Source organism: Cololabis saira, chromosome 4, assembly GCF_033807715.1.
Source record: "Cololabis saira isolate AMF1-May2022 chromosome 4, fColSai1.1, whole genome shotgun sequence".
In the NCBI taxonomy this organism is placed as follows: domain Eukaryota; kingdom Metazoa; phylum Chordata; class Actinopteri; order Beloniformes; family Belonidae; genus Cololabis; species Cololabis saira.
The window spans coordinates 831,996-851,838 of NC_084590.1; the positions used below are offsets into that span (position 1 = coordinate 831,996).

The 19,843-nt window shown below is 40.5% G+C and overlaps 1 protein-coding gene across 2 annotated transcripts; it reads right to left on the bottom strand.

Annotated features, from left to right (window-relative positions):
• Positions 1-149: 149 nt before the first annotated feature.
• Positions 150-16,704, bottom strand: poldip2 (polymerase (DNA-directed), delta interacting protein 2). Of its 2 annotated transcripts, none has more exons than XM_061718644.1 (11): positions 16,445-16,704; positions 11,723-11,804; positions 9,699-9,796; positions 9,515-9,614; positions 7,729-7,804; positions 4,844-4,951; positions 3,112-3,248; positions 2,881-2,907; positions 2,673-2,798; positions 1,606-1,685; positions 150-1,375 (listed from the first exon to the last, which is right to left on the bottom strand). In XM_061718644.1, the coding sequence occupies exons 1-11, from the start codon at positions 16,627-16,629 to the stop codon at positions 1,261-1,263; spliced, it is 1,134 nt and encodes a 377-aa protein (XP_061574628.1). In that variant the 5' UTR covers positions 16,630-16,704; the 3' UTR covers positions 150-1,260. The 2 variants fall into 2 exon arrangements, with proteins under 2 accessions (XP_061574628.1, XP_061574629.1); XM_061718645.1 differs by having other exon boundaries at positions 11,723-11,798; positions 16,445-16,703.
• Between the last annotated feature and the right edge of the window lie 3,139 nt (positions 16,705-19,843).

The window sequence follows — 19,843 nt, forward strand, 5'->3', positions numbered from 1 at the left end:
CATCGTTGTACTAGTGCTTCAACCAGGAGCATTCCATTTTGTCTGCCCACTTGCATCTTTTTAATGGTTGCAAAAAACGTTTCAGCTCCCTATGTTTTAATTAAAAAAAAAAAAAAAAAAAACGTACAAAAGACACCGACACCCCTGAGTTACAAGTTGAGTAGTTCATTCCAGTGACCTTTTTTACATGCGCTGCAAGTGTGGAATCAAATTTCAGGCATCAATATCTTCATGTACATAGAATCTGATGGTTGGTTTTTTCCCCCCCGCTCTTTTCTGTCAATGATGGTGTGATGAAAGAGGCGTTTTAGTAGACTACACATATGGGAGAAGATACAAACACATTTAACTCTTAACTTCGATGCTCTTATAAATGTTCAAAATACATGGCACGTCTGTGTGGAAAGAAGATTGGAACAGACCAGTGTGACCACATTCAAGCCATATGACAATTATGAGTGGGAAATGTGGTTCCTCAACACCCTGCGGTATCTGAAACACTTCTCTAATCACATTATTTTGAATCAAAGTCAATACAGTATTTGGTCAAAGCCTGTTGTACTGACACAGCTAACTCCAATCACATGACACTTCTGAATTGTTCAATGATGTTGCTAATGGTAAATAGTTGGGTTTTTTTTCCCCCCATGTCGTTAAAGAGGACATGAATGCAGCATCAAGAGTCAGCTGCTTCATCAACATCACCTTATTGTAACTATGTAACAGTTTGATGCTTCAATGGCTTGACTGGAGAAAGACTTCAGGGTACAAGTAATCTTCCTGTATCAATTTACATCATTTGGGAAGAGAATTTTGAGTTCACAAGAGGCTTACAATGAAGCTAAGCTGGAGTTGGTTTTGCTTTTTGTTATAATGAACCAAAGATTAGCAATACATGCTCCTTCTTTAAAGACAGCCTGGTTAATATTTGAGCTACTACCCATCAGAATCAATCACAAAACATTTGGTAGCATTAGTTCAACCTCCACTTCCCTGTACAAGTCATGCAAAAGAACAAAAAACAAAAAAAACATGGCATGAAGATACAAATACAACCAGAATGCCTACACTTTATCAGATAATCACATACTATTCTTGAGTGCATGTGGACAGAAAAAGGGAAAAATGTGCAAGCATTTGGATGATTTGCTATATGAAAGTTCTGCTTAACCTGCCTGAACGGTGAGGCCAGATTACACGGGGAAGATTCTAGAGAACACAGAGAGGGCCGAGTCTGGCAGGGAGTCCCAGAAGAAACACTTAGAACGTGTAGCCAGCAGGGGGGGCTTTGTCATCTTTATTGCTCTCCAAAGAGAAAGGAGGAATACGAACATCAAAGTGGGAGCCGTCGGTTCTTTCAATTCGGAATGTCCCCCTAAACAAAAGCAATAGGATTTTGCATTACATAGTATTACAAATGGTAAATGGCTTACACTTGTATAGTGCTCTCCAGCTGTACTCCTACTTTACACTGCAAACAGCCAACCAAGCACTCGTGCATTCACACAGCGGTGGTCAGCGGCGCTGCCGTACAACGGCCTGGACTGACGATCCGGGGCAACTGACGACCCAGGTATAAGGCTTTGTGTGTGATAGTAAACTCACCACATGTGCCCACTGGGAGCCTGCAGAGACACGTGGCTGCTGTACTGGAAGGCTGGCTGCTCTTTTGACAGCACTGGCTCCTGTGGTGATGTGGAAATGTACAAAGCACAAGGTGAAGCAAATTCACAATATACAGCAGAATATTTTACCAATGTGTTGGTGACTGCAAGTATGCTGAAAAATACAATTTAGTAAAGGCAGTCTTATGTTTGCCCAAATAAAGCTGGGATAGGCTAAAGCATACCACAATGGCCATGGTTACATGATGTTTTTTAATTCGGAATTAATTATTCCAAATTAAACAATTCAGAATTAAACTATTTTCCTTGGAGTTTACATGGAAATAGTAATTCTGAATTGAGGTTTACATGGAAAACATGTTTGATGGTCTTTCTCCAATTCCTCTACAGGTCTGGGGGTTGGGAAGGTTCTGATTGGATAGGGGGGCGGACCGGAAGTTAAACTACCGGAAGAAAAACTAACTTAGCCACTACAACTTTGTTTCCATCTGTTTCCATCTGTTCTTTTAATGATTTCTATTTTTTAAATAAATGGTCTCTGCTCTTGACCAGCGTTTACTGCTGCTGCATCTTGAAACTTTGTTAGGAAAACCAGCCCAGCGTGGAATATAAGCGTCATGGAGACAGACGGACGAGGGAACGAGCAGAAAGAAAGACCGGGATTAATTTAAAGAGGAATGAGTGTTTACATGATCGTGGAATTATTCTATTCTGATATAAAATCAGAATAAACCAGCCGCTTACAGTAATTTTTACTCATTTTAAATCAGATTTAATTTTAATTCTGAATTAAAGAAGAATTAAAATTCCCATGTAAACGCACTGTATGATCCTGAATAGGAATAAATGGTTATGGGTAATGGACAGATGGATGAAGGTGTTCTTTAATAGAATAATAATACCCCCCGCTCTCCCCAAAAAGAATCCCGAGACATGTTTTACTGCTTTAAATAAAACATTTTTTTCATAGAGGGGAAACAACAATGTTTTTTCTTTCCCATGTAAAAGCCATGTGGACGTAACGTATTTGTTCTGTCAGATACCAACCCTGCCAACGACGCCTCGTCCTCGCACCGTCTCCAGAGTCCCCGACAGGCTGAAGATCCTCCAGTGTCTCTCTCTCAGCTGAACCACCTCACTACCCATGTTCTCCAGACGGATACAGTACCGCCACTACGGGCACAAAACACGCACTCATTAATACTCCCTAACCTCAGCTCTATCACACACCTTCCTCTTGTTGTGTGCTACTCACCCAGTACACATGGGAGTTCTGGGCCTCCTATTAACAGAGAAGATTTCCAATTACATTACAAGTAAAATTAAGACATGTACACACCTGAAATAAAAAAATAAACATCCCTGCAACCTTGCTAGGGGTCGTGATAGGCAAAAACAGATGCCAGAAATACAATAGCAGCTGTGATCCAATGTGGTTTAGTTCTGGCAACAGAGGATATCAGGAAGTGAATGAAGATTGATCTACCCTCATTCCCATGTAGAAGGGGATGACTGTGACCCGGATGTTCTCCGTCGTCTCCCTGTGGACGTCTGACAGCTCCAGCCAGGGGTGGTTCTTCTCCTGCCACGCCTTCAGGGTGTCTCTGGCCGTGAATGGAGGAGCTGTGTTGCCAAGAGCACACCACAAAATTATACTCTGGAAAATTCTACCAAATTGAACCATAATCAAGAAAAGATGGCTGAGTTCCCCCATGACGTCAGACCACACCCTGGGTGGGGTTGGAGAAAGGGTCTTTATGTGTGGAGTTTGCATGTTCTCCCCATGTTCCCTTGGGTAGCAAATATGAGCTACTCTCACAAAAACATGCAGCAGTCCTGGGCTCTACTGCCCCCTCTGGCCAACCGGGAAACAGATGGGGTGGGGAAGATCTGGCAGGAATAACGTGATCCTTCCATGCGCTACGTCCGGCCGGAGAACCCCATCCTGTCTGGTGAAAAGAAGCTGCTCACTCCTCAGGTTAAGGAGGAGACCTGAGCTCAGTGTAGGGTAGAGGGGTTGGTAGAGGGAGCAATGCCCAGGACTGACTTAAGCCTGATTTAAGGCTCTGTGTTAAACAAACGCGTAGCCTACGGCGTAGGTTTAACGCAGAACCAGAATTCAGATTTAGGTGGGACCGTGCACGAGAGTCTCAGGTCAGCAGTGAAACTTCCTGTTGGCTGTTGTCCCTTATGAAACTTTCCGTCAAATCAGTTGTGATTTGCTTTTGCAGATGACTCTTTCGCAGGTTTGAACAATTTTAATGGAGATGACTGCATGACCATCTGGCCCCAGAAATCTTGCAGCTCCTTGTTTTTATTTTAAAAAAGTATTGCAGTTTCCTTTGTAACAAATTGATCACGTAAATCTGTGCTCTGATGAATAGTAGTGATCATCCGTGTATGATACATCAGAGAGGAACATATTTAAAAACAGCACAAACAAACTCGTCATTTTTAGCTCTCCTTATTGGCATTGATGTTAAGTTGCTTTTACAAGATTGTCCAACCTTGCTTGGTCTGTTTTTTTTGTCAGTCTCATTTTCTCGAGTTCTTTTCTTGCCTCTGTCATGATGTCCCCTGTCCCTTTGAGCTAGTTTCGTCTTAGTTGATGTGTGATATAGTGCCGGAAAGCAATACACACTTGTGACAAGACTAGGATGGTCCGAAGGTACTCTGGTTGATTTCTGCTGATAGTTGGGACTGGGCACTACATGAACTAGACAGTGTTTCCTAAAAGTAAGTAAATATTCTTTCAAATGAAACTGATATTTTAATATGAAAAACGTCATTTGTACGGCTTTACGTTACTGAACACTGCAGTCACAACACACTAAATGTTCTGCTTAAACACAAATAAATATTCTAAAGAAGCTGCGACTCCTTGTAAGAGTTTAGGACATATTCAGATAGGTCTCCCTTCTGTCTGAAAGGAATAAATGAATACTTTTGAAAAGTTTGTGCCTGCTCATCAGCAAAATGCAGGTGTCCTGTTTTATGAATAAGAACCAGGTGGTATTTTGTTTAAGGACTCAGAACATACTGCCCCTCTGGTGGATAAAGGCAAGTGAAAGCACTATTATAATCCATACTGGATGTATCAACCTGCTCTAAAATCACTTTTTATTCTGATCGTATTGTCTATGTAAAGCTAGCGACTGATGTTAATTATAATGCATTATAATTGGTTTGTGTGAAATATAGTGTAGAACAGAGTTTACATTTGGTTGGGTTGTACATGAGGAAGCGCTCGAACAGCTCGTGCTGGATTGGGACCTGCTCCGTAGAGTTGTAGGGAAGGATGTCTTCATGGCTCACATAGTCCAGACCTAGAAGAAGAAAAGCAAGTCACTATGGGAGGGAGAAAGAACATCGTAAAAACAGGAAGTTTAAGACAACTGAACTGCTTATTAGGCTCCAGATTAACTCTGCTGTCCAGATGTCAGACTGATGCTCAAGGTCAAAGATAAATGGAGCTTGCACAACTTGCATAGCTTTTCAGAGCGAAGAGTGACCTGCAGGGAACAGATCTCACCAAGACAGAGGTCAATAACAAAATGAATAACAAAGGAATAACAAAATTAATAATAAAATGACCTGAGCACCTCTGATGATGTCACAAAGAGCCAGTGGGGGCATTAAACCACACCCATCCAGATAGATCTCAAGACTGTATGAGAGTTCAAGCCTCAGCAGTTTAAATAAGGCAGAGGGAATTTTGTGTAAACAGTTACGTGGGATTGTCCCGCTGATTCAACTCCAAACCAGACCCGGCGAGTCCGAGACGGCAGCAGAGAGCTGACTGTCATCCAGCTACCGGACGGGGACGAGCTGTCGAGCTGCAGCAGCCGGTTACGAGCTTAGAGCTGCACGTACATGTCGTCAGGAGATTCATTTACCGAAATATCTGGAACAAAGTCGGTGTGGGTCGAGCGACGACTGAAGAACCTCTGAGTCCAGCTCAGACGATTGATCGGGGGACAGCACAGCGCACCAGCACCAGCACCGCTGCATCTTCCCAAGAGCACGGACATAACCAGCACGACTATCTGCACCAGTGTTGATCTGCCACCCGCTGTCTCTTCACAACAGTCCACAAGTTTCCCACCTCTGCGTCAAGTCCCCTGTGGTCAGCTGGTGCTCGGACCTGGACCAGCACCAGCACCACTGACCAGCACCACTGACCTGGACCACTGACCAGCACCACTGACCTGGACCACTGACCTGGACCACTGACCTGGACCACTGACCTGGACCACTGACCAGCACCACTGACCTGGACCACTGACCAGCACCACTGACCTGGACCACTGACCAGCACCACTGACCTGGACCACTGACCTGGACCACTGACCTGGACCACTGACCTGGACCACTGACCAGCACCACTGACCTGGACCACTGACCAGCACCACTGACCTGGACCACTGACCAGCACCACTGACCTGGACCACTGACCTGGACCACTGACCAGGATCACTGACCAGGATCACTGACCTGGACCACTGACCAGGATCACTGACCTGGACCACTGACCTGGACCACTGACCTGGACCACTGACCTGGACCAGCACCACTGACCTGGACCACTGACCTGGACCAGCACCAGCACCACTGACCTGGACCACTTACCTGGACCACTGACCTGGACCACTGACCTGGACCACTGACCTGGACCACTGACCTGGACCACTGACCTGGACCACTGACCTGGACCACTGACCTGGACCACTGACCTGGACCACTGACCTGGACCAGCACCAGCACCACTGACCTGGACCACTGACCAGGAGGTCCAAGAGGGGTAACTATAGCTGGGGGACACTGCACTTCCCTGCCCCCTCCCGCCCCCGCTGCCCTCGTGAACAAAACAAACATGTGGAAGCGGCCGCCTGAGAAACCAGCGCAGAAGCTGCAGAACTATGGGATTACTCCCAGGTACGGGGCAGAGCAGCTTCCCCAGGCCTATTCAGACTGGAATATACTTTCTGTTTGAGACAACCAGCTCCGTTGCACCACGCGAGGAGAGTGCGTCATACTGTAATACAAAATGACAAATCCACCTTTTACAGACGTCGCCGTTAAAGAACATGATCGTCAGCCTCTTTGTGTTGAAATATTTATGTTTTTCACTTTGTAAGTGTTCTTCTTAAATTTGCATAAAATGCTAAAAAACAAATTCTCAAAAAATAAAAACGGAATGTGGGAAAAAATAAAATCGATTGTGGTAGTGGTAGATAAAATCGATATATATATATATATATATATATATATACTGTATATATATGTATATACACACACACACACACACACACACACACACACACATATATATACACATACATATACATATATATACACATACATATACATATATATATATATATATATATATATATATATATATATATATATATATATATATATATATATATATATATATATATATTAGGGGTGTAACGATACACTAATCTCAGCTACGGCCTACCTTAACTGAGATTCATCCAGAGATACTCTCCCTCTTGACAGCTCCGCTCACCCAGTGAAAGACGCCTGGTGCTTCCACCACGTGGTGTGAAATAAGTATCAGACTCTTCTCCTCCATTGTTCCCCGATGGTGGAACAACCTAACAAACTGTCTGATCTGCAGGGTCTGTACCTACTTTTAGGAGCAAGCTAAAGACTCAGCTCTTTAAGGAGCCCTTCTGCATCTAGTAAACTAAAAAAAGAATTAGTTAGAAGATCCAGCTCTCTGCAGGACTCAGCACTGAGTATGCTGCATGCACTTATGCCAAGATGATTGCATGATGGTGTCTTTTTAGATGTAGCTTTCTTGTATAAAGGGACTGTTTGGTTGTGCAAACAAAAAAGAAAAAAAACTGCTAGTACTAGCATGGCAGCACGTGTGTCCAACTGGACTCTCCGCAGTCTGACCAGCACTGATCCGGCTATGGGATTCCCTGCTTGTGTTGTTGTCTCAGATGGAAGTGGCTTCAGATAAAAGCATCAGTAAATGACAGTAATAGTAGTAGTAGCAGCAGCATGCTTCTTCACAATGTCTACATACAGAGGATACAGCCTAGCATGAGGCTGGGAGTTTGCATACCTGGGATGGCGTACAAAGCTCTACTGTCATCGTGGTTGGCCAGAAACGTCACTGCTTCTGTCTGAGACCTCTGAGACTGTCAAAAGAAAAAGTCAATCACAAATCTAAAGCTTCGGATAGCAATGAAGAGTAAAGTTCTACCACATTCATGGTAGGGTTTTCACCCAGTAACACTCCTATATGAATGCCATATAAATATAATGTGAATTTGCAGGATATTTTCATTATGTAATTACCCATATGCTATATAAAGATCCTTATGAAGAATCAATTGGCATCAGCTGCACAACTGCTAAGATTTCTCAAATATCAGATAGAAACTATAAATAAAAGGAACTATGATTTATTCATTCAAATTCAAAAACATATGAGTGGCTTTTAACCCATACATACTAAAGCATGAGATGGAAGCAAAAAAGGGTTGAGTTCATATATATTGCTTAAGAATTTAATGGAGCCATTTAACATAAGACTAGGTGCTTACATACGGGAGTTCTGTATTATTTTCATAAAAGTGGCCCACCAACTTTACCCCACTGCCCTTTACATACTGGCCCGAGGAAGACAGAAAAATACCACAACCATGTGTCCTTACACACATGAAACCAGCATTCCAGAACCAAAGTGTGACTCCACATCTAATGTGAAACGAGACAGAAGGCGTTAATTGCCTTCAGTGCGCTCATATTAATAAAAATAAAAACAGCAGGAGAAGAACATGCTGTCTGCTTTCTTCATATTGTTACTTTTAACAGGAGGCTGTGGAAGCGGGATGTGCGAAGAGAGTAATAGTGTGTGCGTGGCGTGCTGATGTGGACAACGTGACTGTGAAGGTTTGAACAATGCAACTATGCGGATGAAAGAAGCTCAACGGCTAAGTACGTCGTATAATATTCTACGTTTGTTCCGTTTCAAAGTGAGGAAACGTAACACAAGTCCCTCCGGTCGCTCGCCTGATGCTGCTGTTTGCTTGTTAATGTTAATGTTGAAACAAATTCTGAATTTCTTTATAATTTATTGTTCCGACAGCTCTGGGCCTTCAATTAACAAAAATGCCTCTTTTCTTTTGCATTTTGTAAAAAAAAAAAAAAAGAAGTATTTATAGCCAGTGCAGGTCTAACATATTTTGCAGGTATATAGCATAAGCGTAAGTATTTTTGTGTACATTTATTTTTTTTAACCAAAGTTATTTGACAAAAATGTATATATTTTTGGTTATTATACATTATTGTAAAAGAACATTTGAGCAGCAACCAGTTTCCTGTGTGCTTATTTGCTCTATAAGTTCAAATGTTCTAAAAATGAACATTTTTCTTTTGTTTTTTTTTTTTCATTAGGGCTGCAAGAATAGTTACTTGCAGCTCTAGTTAGTTGAAACAAAGATAATATCTGAACGGTTGCAGATCATTCAGTTTAAGTCGCACGACCACAAGCCGTTTGTTAATCAGGTTTATTTGTGTGTGAATCTGAAATACATTTGTGAATATCTTGTCCTACGCATCTGTGAAGTGTCCTGTGCATTTGTGAATCTTGAGACTATTTTAGCTCCATACCCTCCTTACAACAAGCTGAGAGTTGATATTTGGATCGTTATGGGATTGATAAATGAATAAATAAATAAATCAATAAATAAATAAATAAATAAATAAAGCCCTATATTATTGAAAAATTCCAAAATGAAAATTATGAAAAACGGGAAGACAAAAAATAGAATGAAAGCAGTCTTGTCTAAAGATGGTTTGAAAGGTTCTAGAGTTAATAATAAAAGTGTAAAAGTATAACTTACTATGTGGGGGCAGTCTCTGGTGTCGATCAGGACTTGGTAATAGGTGTGAGTCTTCCCCTTCACCTCTTTGGAGCCATGTGCTCCAGGAGAATCGGGTTTTCTGTAGAATTTGGGCATTTTCATAAATAAAACTATCACAAAGTTCCAATTAGGGTGGGTTTGTTTTGTTGAAGGGAGGGTTTACCTGTCAGACATGGGCGGTGTGATATCTCGGTCATACAGACGGGCATGCCAAGGAAACAAGACGATGCCTCTGTAGCCAAACACACTGTGGAGAAACAGCTGAGGAGACAAAAACAAAAAGGGATAAATTGAATAAAAGTTAGACAAGATTACATTTGTTGGACCACACCCAGTGATCATGTGGACTGTTATAAATGTATATGAACATTTCAGGATTAAGAATTCCAAGTGAAAGCAAGACTTTGGTTTCGTCCTGGGGCCAGAGTTTTATGACGGCATGACTCCAGACCAGAGAACAGACTCCCCGGGGGTTTACGACACCTAAGAGGGGGGTCAGACGCAGTATAGCCCCCACAAACACAGCAGGGTTCCCGCCAGACCTGGAGGAACAAAGGAAAAGACAACGCAAAGGGACCAGGAACAGACTCCCTGGGGTTACGACACCAGGGGGGGTTCAGACGCAGTGGAGCCCCCAGGAAGCGAGCCCTGAAGGGGGGGACTGTCCCTCACAGTAAAACCGCCCCCAAGCCCAAAAGCGGGAAGCACCCAATCACTTGCCAGGGGCTGGTGACGTCACGCAGCCCGCGGAACTCAAACTCTCTCCCTCAGCCAGCGCTCACTCTCTCTCCTTCAGCCAGCGGACCGAACGGACGTTCCTGCCGATGGTGCAGCCGCTGCCGCATCTACTCCCCGAGAGCCTGGGGCGGGGAGGGAGCCGTTCAGGACCTGCATTAACAGGCCGGGCGTAAAATCCGATACCAGAGCGCTGCACTTTCAACTCTCTCTGTCTGCTAACTCCTTTCTTCCTTTGAGCACTTTCCCCACACCAGGGACCGTGCCGTCCAGGACGACTGCTCCGCCAGAACCCGCCGTAGAAGCTCCAGCCTTGGACCCGCGAACCCCTCCCGCAGCCCGGCGACACACACGGGACGAGAGCCGACGTTCCGAGGGAGGAACCGGCCCCCCGTGCGCAACGAGGCCGTTGTTGAGGCCGCGGTCAGGACCAGAGAGCCGGCGTGAGGCGCCGCTGCAGCAACTGTTGCCCTTTTCTTTTTGAAGCAGGAGCAGGACAGAGACTGAGGGACCGCTCGCTATCGGAGCATCCCCGCCAGAAGCGATCGGCGGTGGGATCAAAGCTGAACCGGAACTCCCCGACACCGGGAACCCCCGGCAGGAACCCGGTCACCACAGACAGAGCCCGCAGCCCAGATCCAGAATCCAGAGGAGACGTGAGGTGGTGTTTGGGCGATCAGTCAGTTAGAACGGTGTAAAAGCTGAATTTATGTTTAATGAGATTACCGTATGCGTATTACTGTACATTATCATTATTGTGTTCGTTATTGTGTTTATTATTGCTTTGATTTATTTATTTTTTTTATTCCATGCATTTAACTTTCATTTCATTTCTATTGATGTTTTTCTAGTTAATTAATGGTTTTATAATAAGTAATGTGCCATCAGGTTTATTTGGGTATTTATTTACACCTGCTTGATACCCGTATGTAAATAAATTCTGATTGATTTTTAATGAGTGGTTTCTGTTATTTCATACAAGATTTGGTCACGAACTGATTGTTTGAGAGAGCCAGAGCTCGAATTGCACTCCTTCAATTGTTATTCTGGAAGTGATAGTAAGATTTGCTGTTATGCAGGATAATCCTAATCATATGAGACTGATTTTCTGCTGTTTAGTTGTCATTTGTCCCCGGATTAAGGCCCCGGGGTGGTGCCCCTATGAGAATTATTATCATTTTGATAATTCAATTTGATAAATAGTCGACTTTATTAATTATTAATAATTCGTTAATAGAATTATCATTAGCCTTCAATAACTGATCAGCTTAGCTACCTGTGTGGCACAACACATTCATCTGACAATATACATCTTAGAGTATCAATACTATGCAACATATTTATCATAATTACAAGACATCTTAGAAAAAGTAAACACTCTACAGTAACATTAAAATTAGGTTTAAAAAGTAAATAATTTGCTCAAGAAAAAACAGGGATCCTGTTTCTTACCTGTCCAGTTTCATATTTGCCATGTTGCTTCACAGCTTCAAACATCCCAACAGTCTCCAAAATCTTTCCTTCAGGTCTGTTCCTGCCAAATGAGGACAATGCCATTGGACAATTGACTACATGAAATTTAAATTACTGTGAAAATCATGGGGACTAGCATCAAAACCATGTGATACACCAACCATTACAAAAGCCTCTTTTACATTGGTGTTTAACACTCGACTCTAGCATGTCCCCTGGCCACGGGGTGGCATGTCCAGCTGGTAGGTATTTGGAATTTACAGAACCGTAATCTGCAACTGGCTACTAAAATGACACACAGCTTAGCAGGACAAGAAGCTCGGGTAATTCAAAAACTGAAGAGCCTCAGAAATAAATTATTGGCATTCAACGAACAGCAGCAGGAACGGCAACGGGAAAATACTGGTTATTAATCGAGTAATCGGATAAAACATATTTTTGTTTAGTTAAAGAGCAATTATAAATATACATAAGATGTTAAATGTTAATTGACATTACTAAGACTAAATTATATAATACAGTAGGTTCATGGCTGTGCATTTAAAAACCCTGAACTTACACCAGTTGACCAAATTCACTGCCTTCACTCAAAAAACTAAGGATCTTACCAAGAAATGTTCTTATTTCTAACCTAAAAATGCCATTACACCTGATAACACATAACTTAAAAGGTTAGGTGTTTTTACCACGTGTTTCAATTGAACTTTCATTTGTGTCAAGCAAATTTTAAGTGCTAGTTAAGTTTTAAGTTAAAGTATAAGATTTTAAGTTTTGGCAGTGTTCAAAATAAAATCATGAGACCTGCTGTATTGGAACACATTAGGCACCAGTGCTGCTTGTTTTATCCATGAATGACTACAAAGATAAAATTGAAAATTACCCAGTTAGCTTTATTAAGTTTTTATTCTGACATTTTCTGCCTTTTCTTTTAGTTAAAACTGTAGCGGGAGCAGATGTTTAGAGGAACCTATGTAGGACCGGGTTAGTGGGGGAACATATAGGAGAACGGACCAGAAGAATATAGCGTGGATTAAAAATAAAAGTTAAGCACTGAGCTACATGCGTCTCCCGCCTGAGCACGGCATGTTACAAAACAAACATATCCTCCGCCTCTTTCTTCTTCCTTTACGTGCTGTACCAGCGCGCTGTACCGTCAGCGCACCGTGCCGCATTAAATGTAGTTAAATGTGAGCACGGATCTGCCACCCGCTCCATCAGCCTACTTTTCTGATGTGGTAAAGCCAATGAGGACAAGCAGACAGCGGGCCGTCATGTTACATAGAAGTACCACTTGATAATACCTCCCGAGTTCCCGATTAGTGGGGCTTATGTCTGGGAGTTACCAACTAAATTTCGTTGTGTCTGACCCAATGAAAATTAAGTATTATCTTATCTCTTGTATGTGCAGGTCTTGGTTTGCATACATGTCCTCACAAAAATTGGTATAACATGTCACATTGAGTTTATGGCTGCAGCCTTAAAACCACTCCAATCAGTAAAGTCAAAGTAAACATGTTGACTCCAGTCTCAGCTAAGACTATTCTCTACAGGGCAGTTCTCACCACAGGCTTAGAGCCTTTACTTTCTGCCTGCAAGTTGGAGAGAGATTAGTCAGAGATTGACCAGAGTCCCAAAACTCCAGAGAGCAATGAGCACCCTTTAGGACTACATGACCAGAAAATATAATGCTGGAGGGAAACGCGAGATTTGCTATGTTAAAATCCTCAGGGATGAGCAAGGAGTCTGGTTGTCTTGTTTGTAAAACCGGTGATCTGGTCAGCCAGGTCATGGATGGCTTCTGTTGTGGAAATCTGGGGTGAACCAGAACCAGAACAAACAAGGAGAACTCCCATGGTGCATAAAGCAGTTTCCAGTTGATGAACAGATTCTTAGGCCCAATCCCAATACACCCCCTACTTTCTACCACTAGCCCTAAAAAAGAAGGGACAGATTTTAGGGCACTTGAAATCTTCCCAGGGGCCTGTCCCAATACTCCCACTACTCCTAGCTGAGAGCCAAAAGCTGTTTTAATTTCAGCTGTAGCGCTGTTAATATGCCAATTACGTTTTAATATTTTTTCAGGTGTAAAAGTAACCGTTAAGATCCCCAACCTGGGCTCAGTTTATCCAAATAACGCCTGTTAAGAAATTTGACCCGATGTTTTCGGAGATGAGGTCCGGGGCGCAGCAGCAGCAGCCGGAGTACAGACGTGATCGCCGGGTCAACCTGCGCCGTCGTCCCGGGGGAGAAATCTGCAGCTTTGTGGAGAATTACCGCTGGCTGAAATAAATCATTTAGGAAGATAAATGTTGGTTTAGATGAAATCTAACAGTTGTAGCTACGCCTGGTAAGACATTTGCTCCGAAAATTTGGAGATTTCTGCCTGCTGGCTCGGGAGCTGATTTATGGTTCCGCGTTAAATCGACGCAGAGCCTACGGCATAGCCTACGGCGTACAGTGTGCGTCGCCGCGTAACCTACGCCGTAGGCTCTGCGTTGATGTAATGCAGAACCATAAATCAGCCTTTATTCTGGCGAGGTTTGAAAAAGACTTTGCAACAACGGGCAAAAGCGAGTGATTATATACATTCACTGAGTGAATATTATGAAAGTAAAATATATATTTCTCGCTAGAAATGTAATCAAAACGCATTTTTATGCAGAAATTAACTCAAAATATTGATTTTATTCACTAAAAAATAAGAAATGTCCGCCCTGTTTTTTTTTTTGATTCAGTCCGCAAATGACGACGAAAAGCATTCTGGGAAATGTTTCTGTCCCTAGTTCAGCTAGTGAGCATCGGAAAACACTCGATCCGTAGGGACAGATTCATAGCCAATACACTAGTTTTCCCCACTCCCCCTAGATGAAAAGAGGAATTGGGACACCACTACCCTCACGGGAACACGCAAAATTTAGGGGGAGGGATGAAAAGTAGGGGTAGTGGGAGGATTGGGCCTTAAAGTGGGGACTGCATAGGGCTGGGGAATTATGACATCATGTCAACATCATAAATAATTGAACATTTTAAATTGGTTACAATTAACAATTATTTTGAGTGCGGATCCAATTGTAACATCTGTAAACCAAGCTTAAATTTTGAAATTGAGTGCCTCATCTTTCCCAAGAACTCTGTGATTCAGTCCAGTTGGAAAAGCTGGAGTCCAGACAGCTGCATTGAATTGTCTGGTGAGTGACTTTATAAAAGGTTGTGTCGTAAATAGTAGTTCCATTTTTGAACTATGCAGACTGGTGTTTCCAAATTTTGCCTGCCATTTATGAATGCTAACAAAATTGATTTATTCCTGCTGTTATGATTCCTGCAGAGATCCATAAACATCCATAGTGAGACATCCAACAGTGTTAATTATGCAACACAATAATTTACAACTATGAATACTTTTTTATGTAACATCGACATTCAATTCTAAATCATCAGCTCATCCTCTGTTTCCAGTTCACTTTTAAGCACATATTTTATTTTTCTGTTGAATCAAGCAAACTAGCACCTTCAAGCACCTTATCGCTGGGGTAAAATATCTACAGGAATATATATACTCATAATTATTTTTTCTGCTTTTTATCACAATTATGTACATTGTATCGTGCTGTAAACATCTAGTTATGTTTCATCTTACTGATTTTATTTCTCCTTGTAATAACTAAACTATACAGTCTGATCCCAATTTTGTGAAAGACAGTTATAATTTCAAGGACTTAAACTAAAATTCAAGCACTTTTCAGGCCTTGAAAATACAACATTGAAATTCAAGCACTTTCAGGGATTTCAAGACCCCGTAGGAACCCTGTAGTTTACTGTAGTAGTTAGGGTTGCCACCTTTAAGAAATAGAAATAAGGGACGCCCCGATTTCAGCAGTGCAGGCTCCAAAAAAAAGGGACATCGCCAAAACTTCTAAACTGCTTAGAAATGTATTTACTTTATATGAAAAAACAAAATGCTTTGATTTAAAGTGCTTTAATAGCATTGAAGTTGCATGACTGTACAGACAGCCAACCATACTAGCAACTGAAATAGCCTCCTATGATATGTATGTCCACATCAGCCAATATGTAGAATATAACCTACAGGTGAAGAATATGGTGTAAAAGTTAGTTTATTTCAATAATTCAACTTAAAAGGTGAAACTAATACATTACGTAGTCCCATTACATGCAAAGCAAGATATGTTAAACCTTTATTTGTCATAATTTTGATGATTGAATTGTTTATTGATTTTTATAAAATATTCTAATTTTTTTAGATTTTTTCATTTGGGGTTTTCATAAACTGAGCCATAATCATCAAAATTATAACAAATAAAGGCTTGAAATATCTCACTTTGCATGTAGTGGGAAATAATATATTTGTTTCAACTTTAGTTAATGAAGTTTTGCAATATATTCAAATTTTCGGACCTTCACCTGTATTATATTATGACATCAATAAATAAGAGCGTACTAATATATGTCTGTATTCGTTCAATACGGAACGTTTAATTCCCAATTACGTAAATTGTATTTCATTCTGTATTTCAAGGGACGGGTGGCAAGCCCAGTAGTAGTGCAGCAAAACGGTAACTATGAACCGTCCACTCACTCACATACATGACAGGAACCGTCCACTGACTCATACATAACAGGACAGGAGGAGCTGCTGCTGATCCATCGTGACTGCTGGGACTTTAGCATGTTAGCTCTTACCGTGACGACATGAACCTTCTCTGTTGAACACCGACAAGCAGCCCACAGGCTCGGCATTGTAATCGTGCTTTAAACGCCTCAATCCCCCTGGTAGTGTCAGAGATCCCGAGTATTCTGTGTGTGTGTTTCCTGTTGTATTTAGTGACTGTGCTGAACAGGCCTCGGCGTAAAGCGCAGGCCGCCATCTTCAGTTCCTGCTCCGACACACGCTGGATGTCTGGGCCGGTGCTGCGTTCACGGCCTGCTCCGACACACGCTGGATGTCTGGACCGGCGCTGCGTTCACGGCTCAGCTGTAGTGTTGGATCGTTTGGTTTTTTGATTTGATTTGATTTATTTTGTACATGTAAAAGATAACAATCAAAGAGAAGATAAGACAACATACAAAGCAAACAAAAAACAACAACAAAGAATTTCATACTTTAACACTTAATATCTTAATTTACATGTGCAAAAAGGAGTAGGAAGAAGTGTAAATTTATTTAATCTACCCCCATTCACTAATCATTTATTAACACGTATTTACAATAACTAACTATACTATAATTATACTCACACAGTTACCTATACATACATACACATGGTTGAGTATTTCTATATTTTTGTACACACATGCCCATATAAATATTTATATAAATATACTTATTTACACCATACTATCGCTATATTAACTCAATCTGCTCTGTATCTATATATATCGACATACACCCATATACACATACATATTCACACACATACACACATATATACATATACATACACATACACCTATACATACATACATACATACATGCATGCATGCATGCATGCATGCATGCATGCATGCATGCATGCATGCATGCATGCATACATACATACATACATACATACATACATACATACATACATACATACATACATACATACATACATACATACATACATACATACATACATACATACATACATACATACTGTTGTAGTGGCTATTTGTCCTCCAGGTGAATAATAACAAAATAAATAAATAAATCAAAATATTCAACTCAAAGTATCAAACTATAATAATCAAACGGCCACTGAGACACCTAGGGAGTGGATTTACGCAGGATACAGAAAGTCCATTGTCCAGGCAAAATTCAAAGTTTCCAATGGTTTATTTTCCTGGCAAACAAACGAGCAAAGATCTCTGACGCCTCTCTTGCCCTGGTAAAAAACCATCTGCCCTCCCAGGTGCCCGGCTCACCTGTGTCTGCCAACCCATATAAGTAATCTCACCTGGTGCGCTCCAGCTACCCAGTACTTTCAAAATAAAACATGGTTAAGTAACAAAATAAACTTAATCAATACTAAATATCATAAACAAATTAAAAGTGTATTCCCAAAACTAGACCACAAAAACTAACTAAATAATAAATGAATTAAATAATACAAAAGTGACAAATAGCTCCTACACATACATACATACATACATACATACATACATACATACATACATACATACATACATACATACATACATACATACATACATACATACATACATACATACATACATACATACATACATACATACATACATACATACATACATACATACATACATACATACTTCCTCTTTGTACCTTGTGAAAATCATGTTTTTATATTTGTTTTTAAACTGGTTAATGTTTGGACATTGTTTTAATTTTGAATCTATTCTGTTCCATAGTTTAACTCCAGTGACTGATATAGAAAATCTTTTCATTGTTGTTCGTGTTCTACGAGTCCTAAAATTTAGAGTACCCCCTAAATTATACCTCCCCTCTCTCAAGACGAATTTCAATATTCAATCTTCAGTCCCAACATACATGTTCTTATACGCACATATATAGTACTGCTACATTTGGGATTCGGGAAAGTAATGCACTTTGAATCACCTTGTTGTTGAATTCTGCTTTATAAACAAACTTGCCTAGTTTAATAACACACTGACGAAAAATCAAGGACTAACTTCACTGAGGTCAAAGCTAATTTCTGTACAAATTTATAATTCCATCATACAGCTACACACATTTTGATTGGTGCTAACAGTAGTTTAAAAGGTAGTTCAGATTATATCAGGGAAACAACAATTTCCTTTGAAAATCCAGAAAAAACAGTTTACATGGGGGCCGTGAAGGCAACACGAGTGTTTTTTTTGTTTTTTTTCCTCTTTATTGATTTGACAAAAAAACAAGGCACATTATGCATTCCAGAAGAACATTAGCATCATAGAACACTGAGCGACCAATGAGTAAAAACAAAGAAGATACAGAGCGAAAAAGAAAAAAAAGGAATAAACAATAAAATAAAAAAAATAAAATAAAATACACAAGTGATGAGTCAGGAATTAGGGAACAAAGATACTTCTGAAGATGCTGGGCTTTTTGAATCATGCAAGATTTTAAATATTTTTTGTACGGAATTATTTAGTTTAGATATGCAATAAAGATTGGATTAATTTTCAAAAAGCGACATTTATGAATAAGAATTTAGCCAATATAATTAAATTATTAATTCCAAAGTCTATTTTTTTGTCCTCCACTTGTAAACCAACTTTAATGCTTTCAAATGTAAGAATAGGAATGGTTTGATCATTATAGGTTATCCAGTATTGGAAAGCATCCCAAAAGGTCCTGGTTAAGCTACAAGAGAAAAAAAGATGCTCTAAGGTTTCGATGTCTGCGTTACAAAAAGTACAATTATTCAAAATCTAAATTAAACCTTTTATGTAAAAAAGTCATTACATGGATAAACCTCATTCATTATTTTAAAATGAACCTCTTTAGCCTTAGGTGGAAGTAGAAAGGAGAGGTAACTGGTTCTCATCTTAATTAAAAACTAATAGTATAATGTTGAAACATATGTTTCCTCTTCAAAGGTGAAGAGAAACACACCAAAGTAAAATTAGTTCTCAAGAATTTCTGATTGCATTCTTATCTAAAAAAATACAACCATCTATAACTAAAGAAGGCATTTGTGAACTAACCACAGAATAAGTCATCATGCCTTTAAGTTGGAGAATCATTGCTTGTGGAACTGCCTTAATTACTGTATTATATTGTCTATTTGTACAAACAAGGTTGTATTTTGTAATGAAAGCATTATATGTTAAAAAATCACCTCCAGTATCCAACAGATGCATAATGGACCAGATACCTTTCTCCTTCCAGTCTTTGTAAAATAAGGATTTTCTCTTGATTAATATACACCTATTATTCCATATTGGGACTGTGTGTGGAGTAAAGTTATGTTTATAACCTAGTTTCCAATAACGGAGAACTTGTTGATGATAATCAGACAACTTCATTGGTAATTTAGGAATATTAAAATCACATCTCAATAAGAAATCTATGCCTCCAAAATTCCTGAAGATTTTCAACGGAAAATCAAACCAAAAGCT

Bases quoted from the DNA above. Each gene is read 5' to 3' on its own strand.
- poldip2 (XM_061718644.1), bottom strand. From the start codon at position 16,629: ATGGCGGCCTGCGCTTTACGCCGAGGCCTGTTCAGCACAGTCACTAAA. The intron at 9,615-9,698 runs GTAAACCCTCCC...CAAATTCTACAG, and splicing joins ACACCGCCCATGTCTGACAG to AAAACCCGATTCTCCTGGAG. The intron at 1,376-1,605 runs GTGAGTTTACTA...GCTTTTGTTTAG, and splicing joins GCTCCCAGTGGGCACATGTG to GGGGACATTCCGAATTGAAA.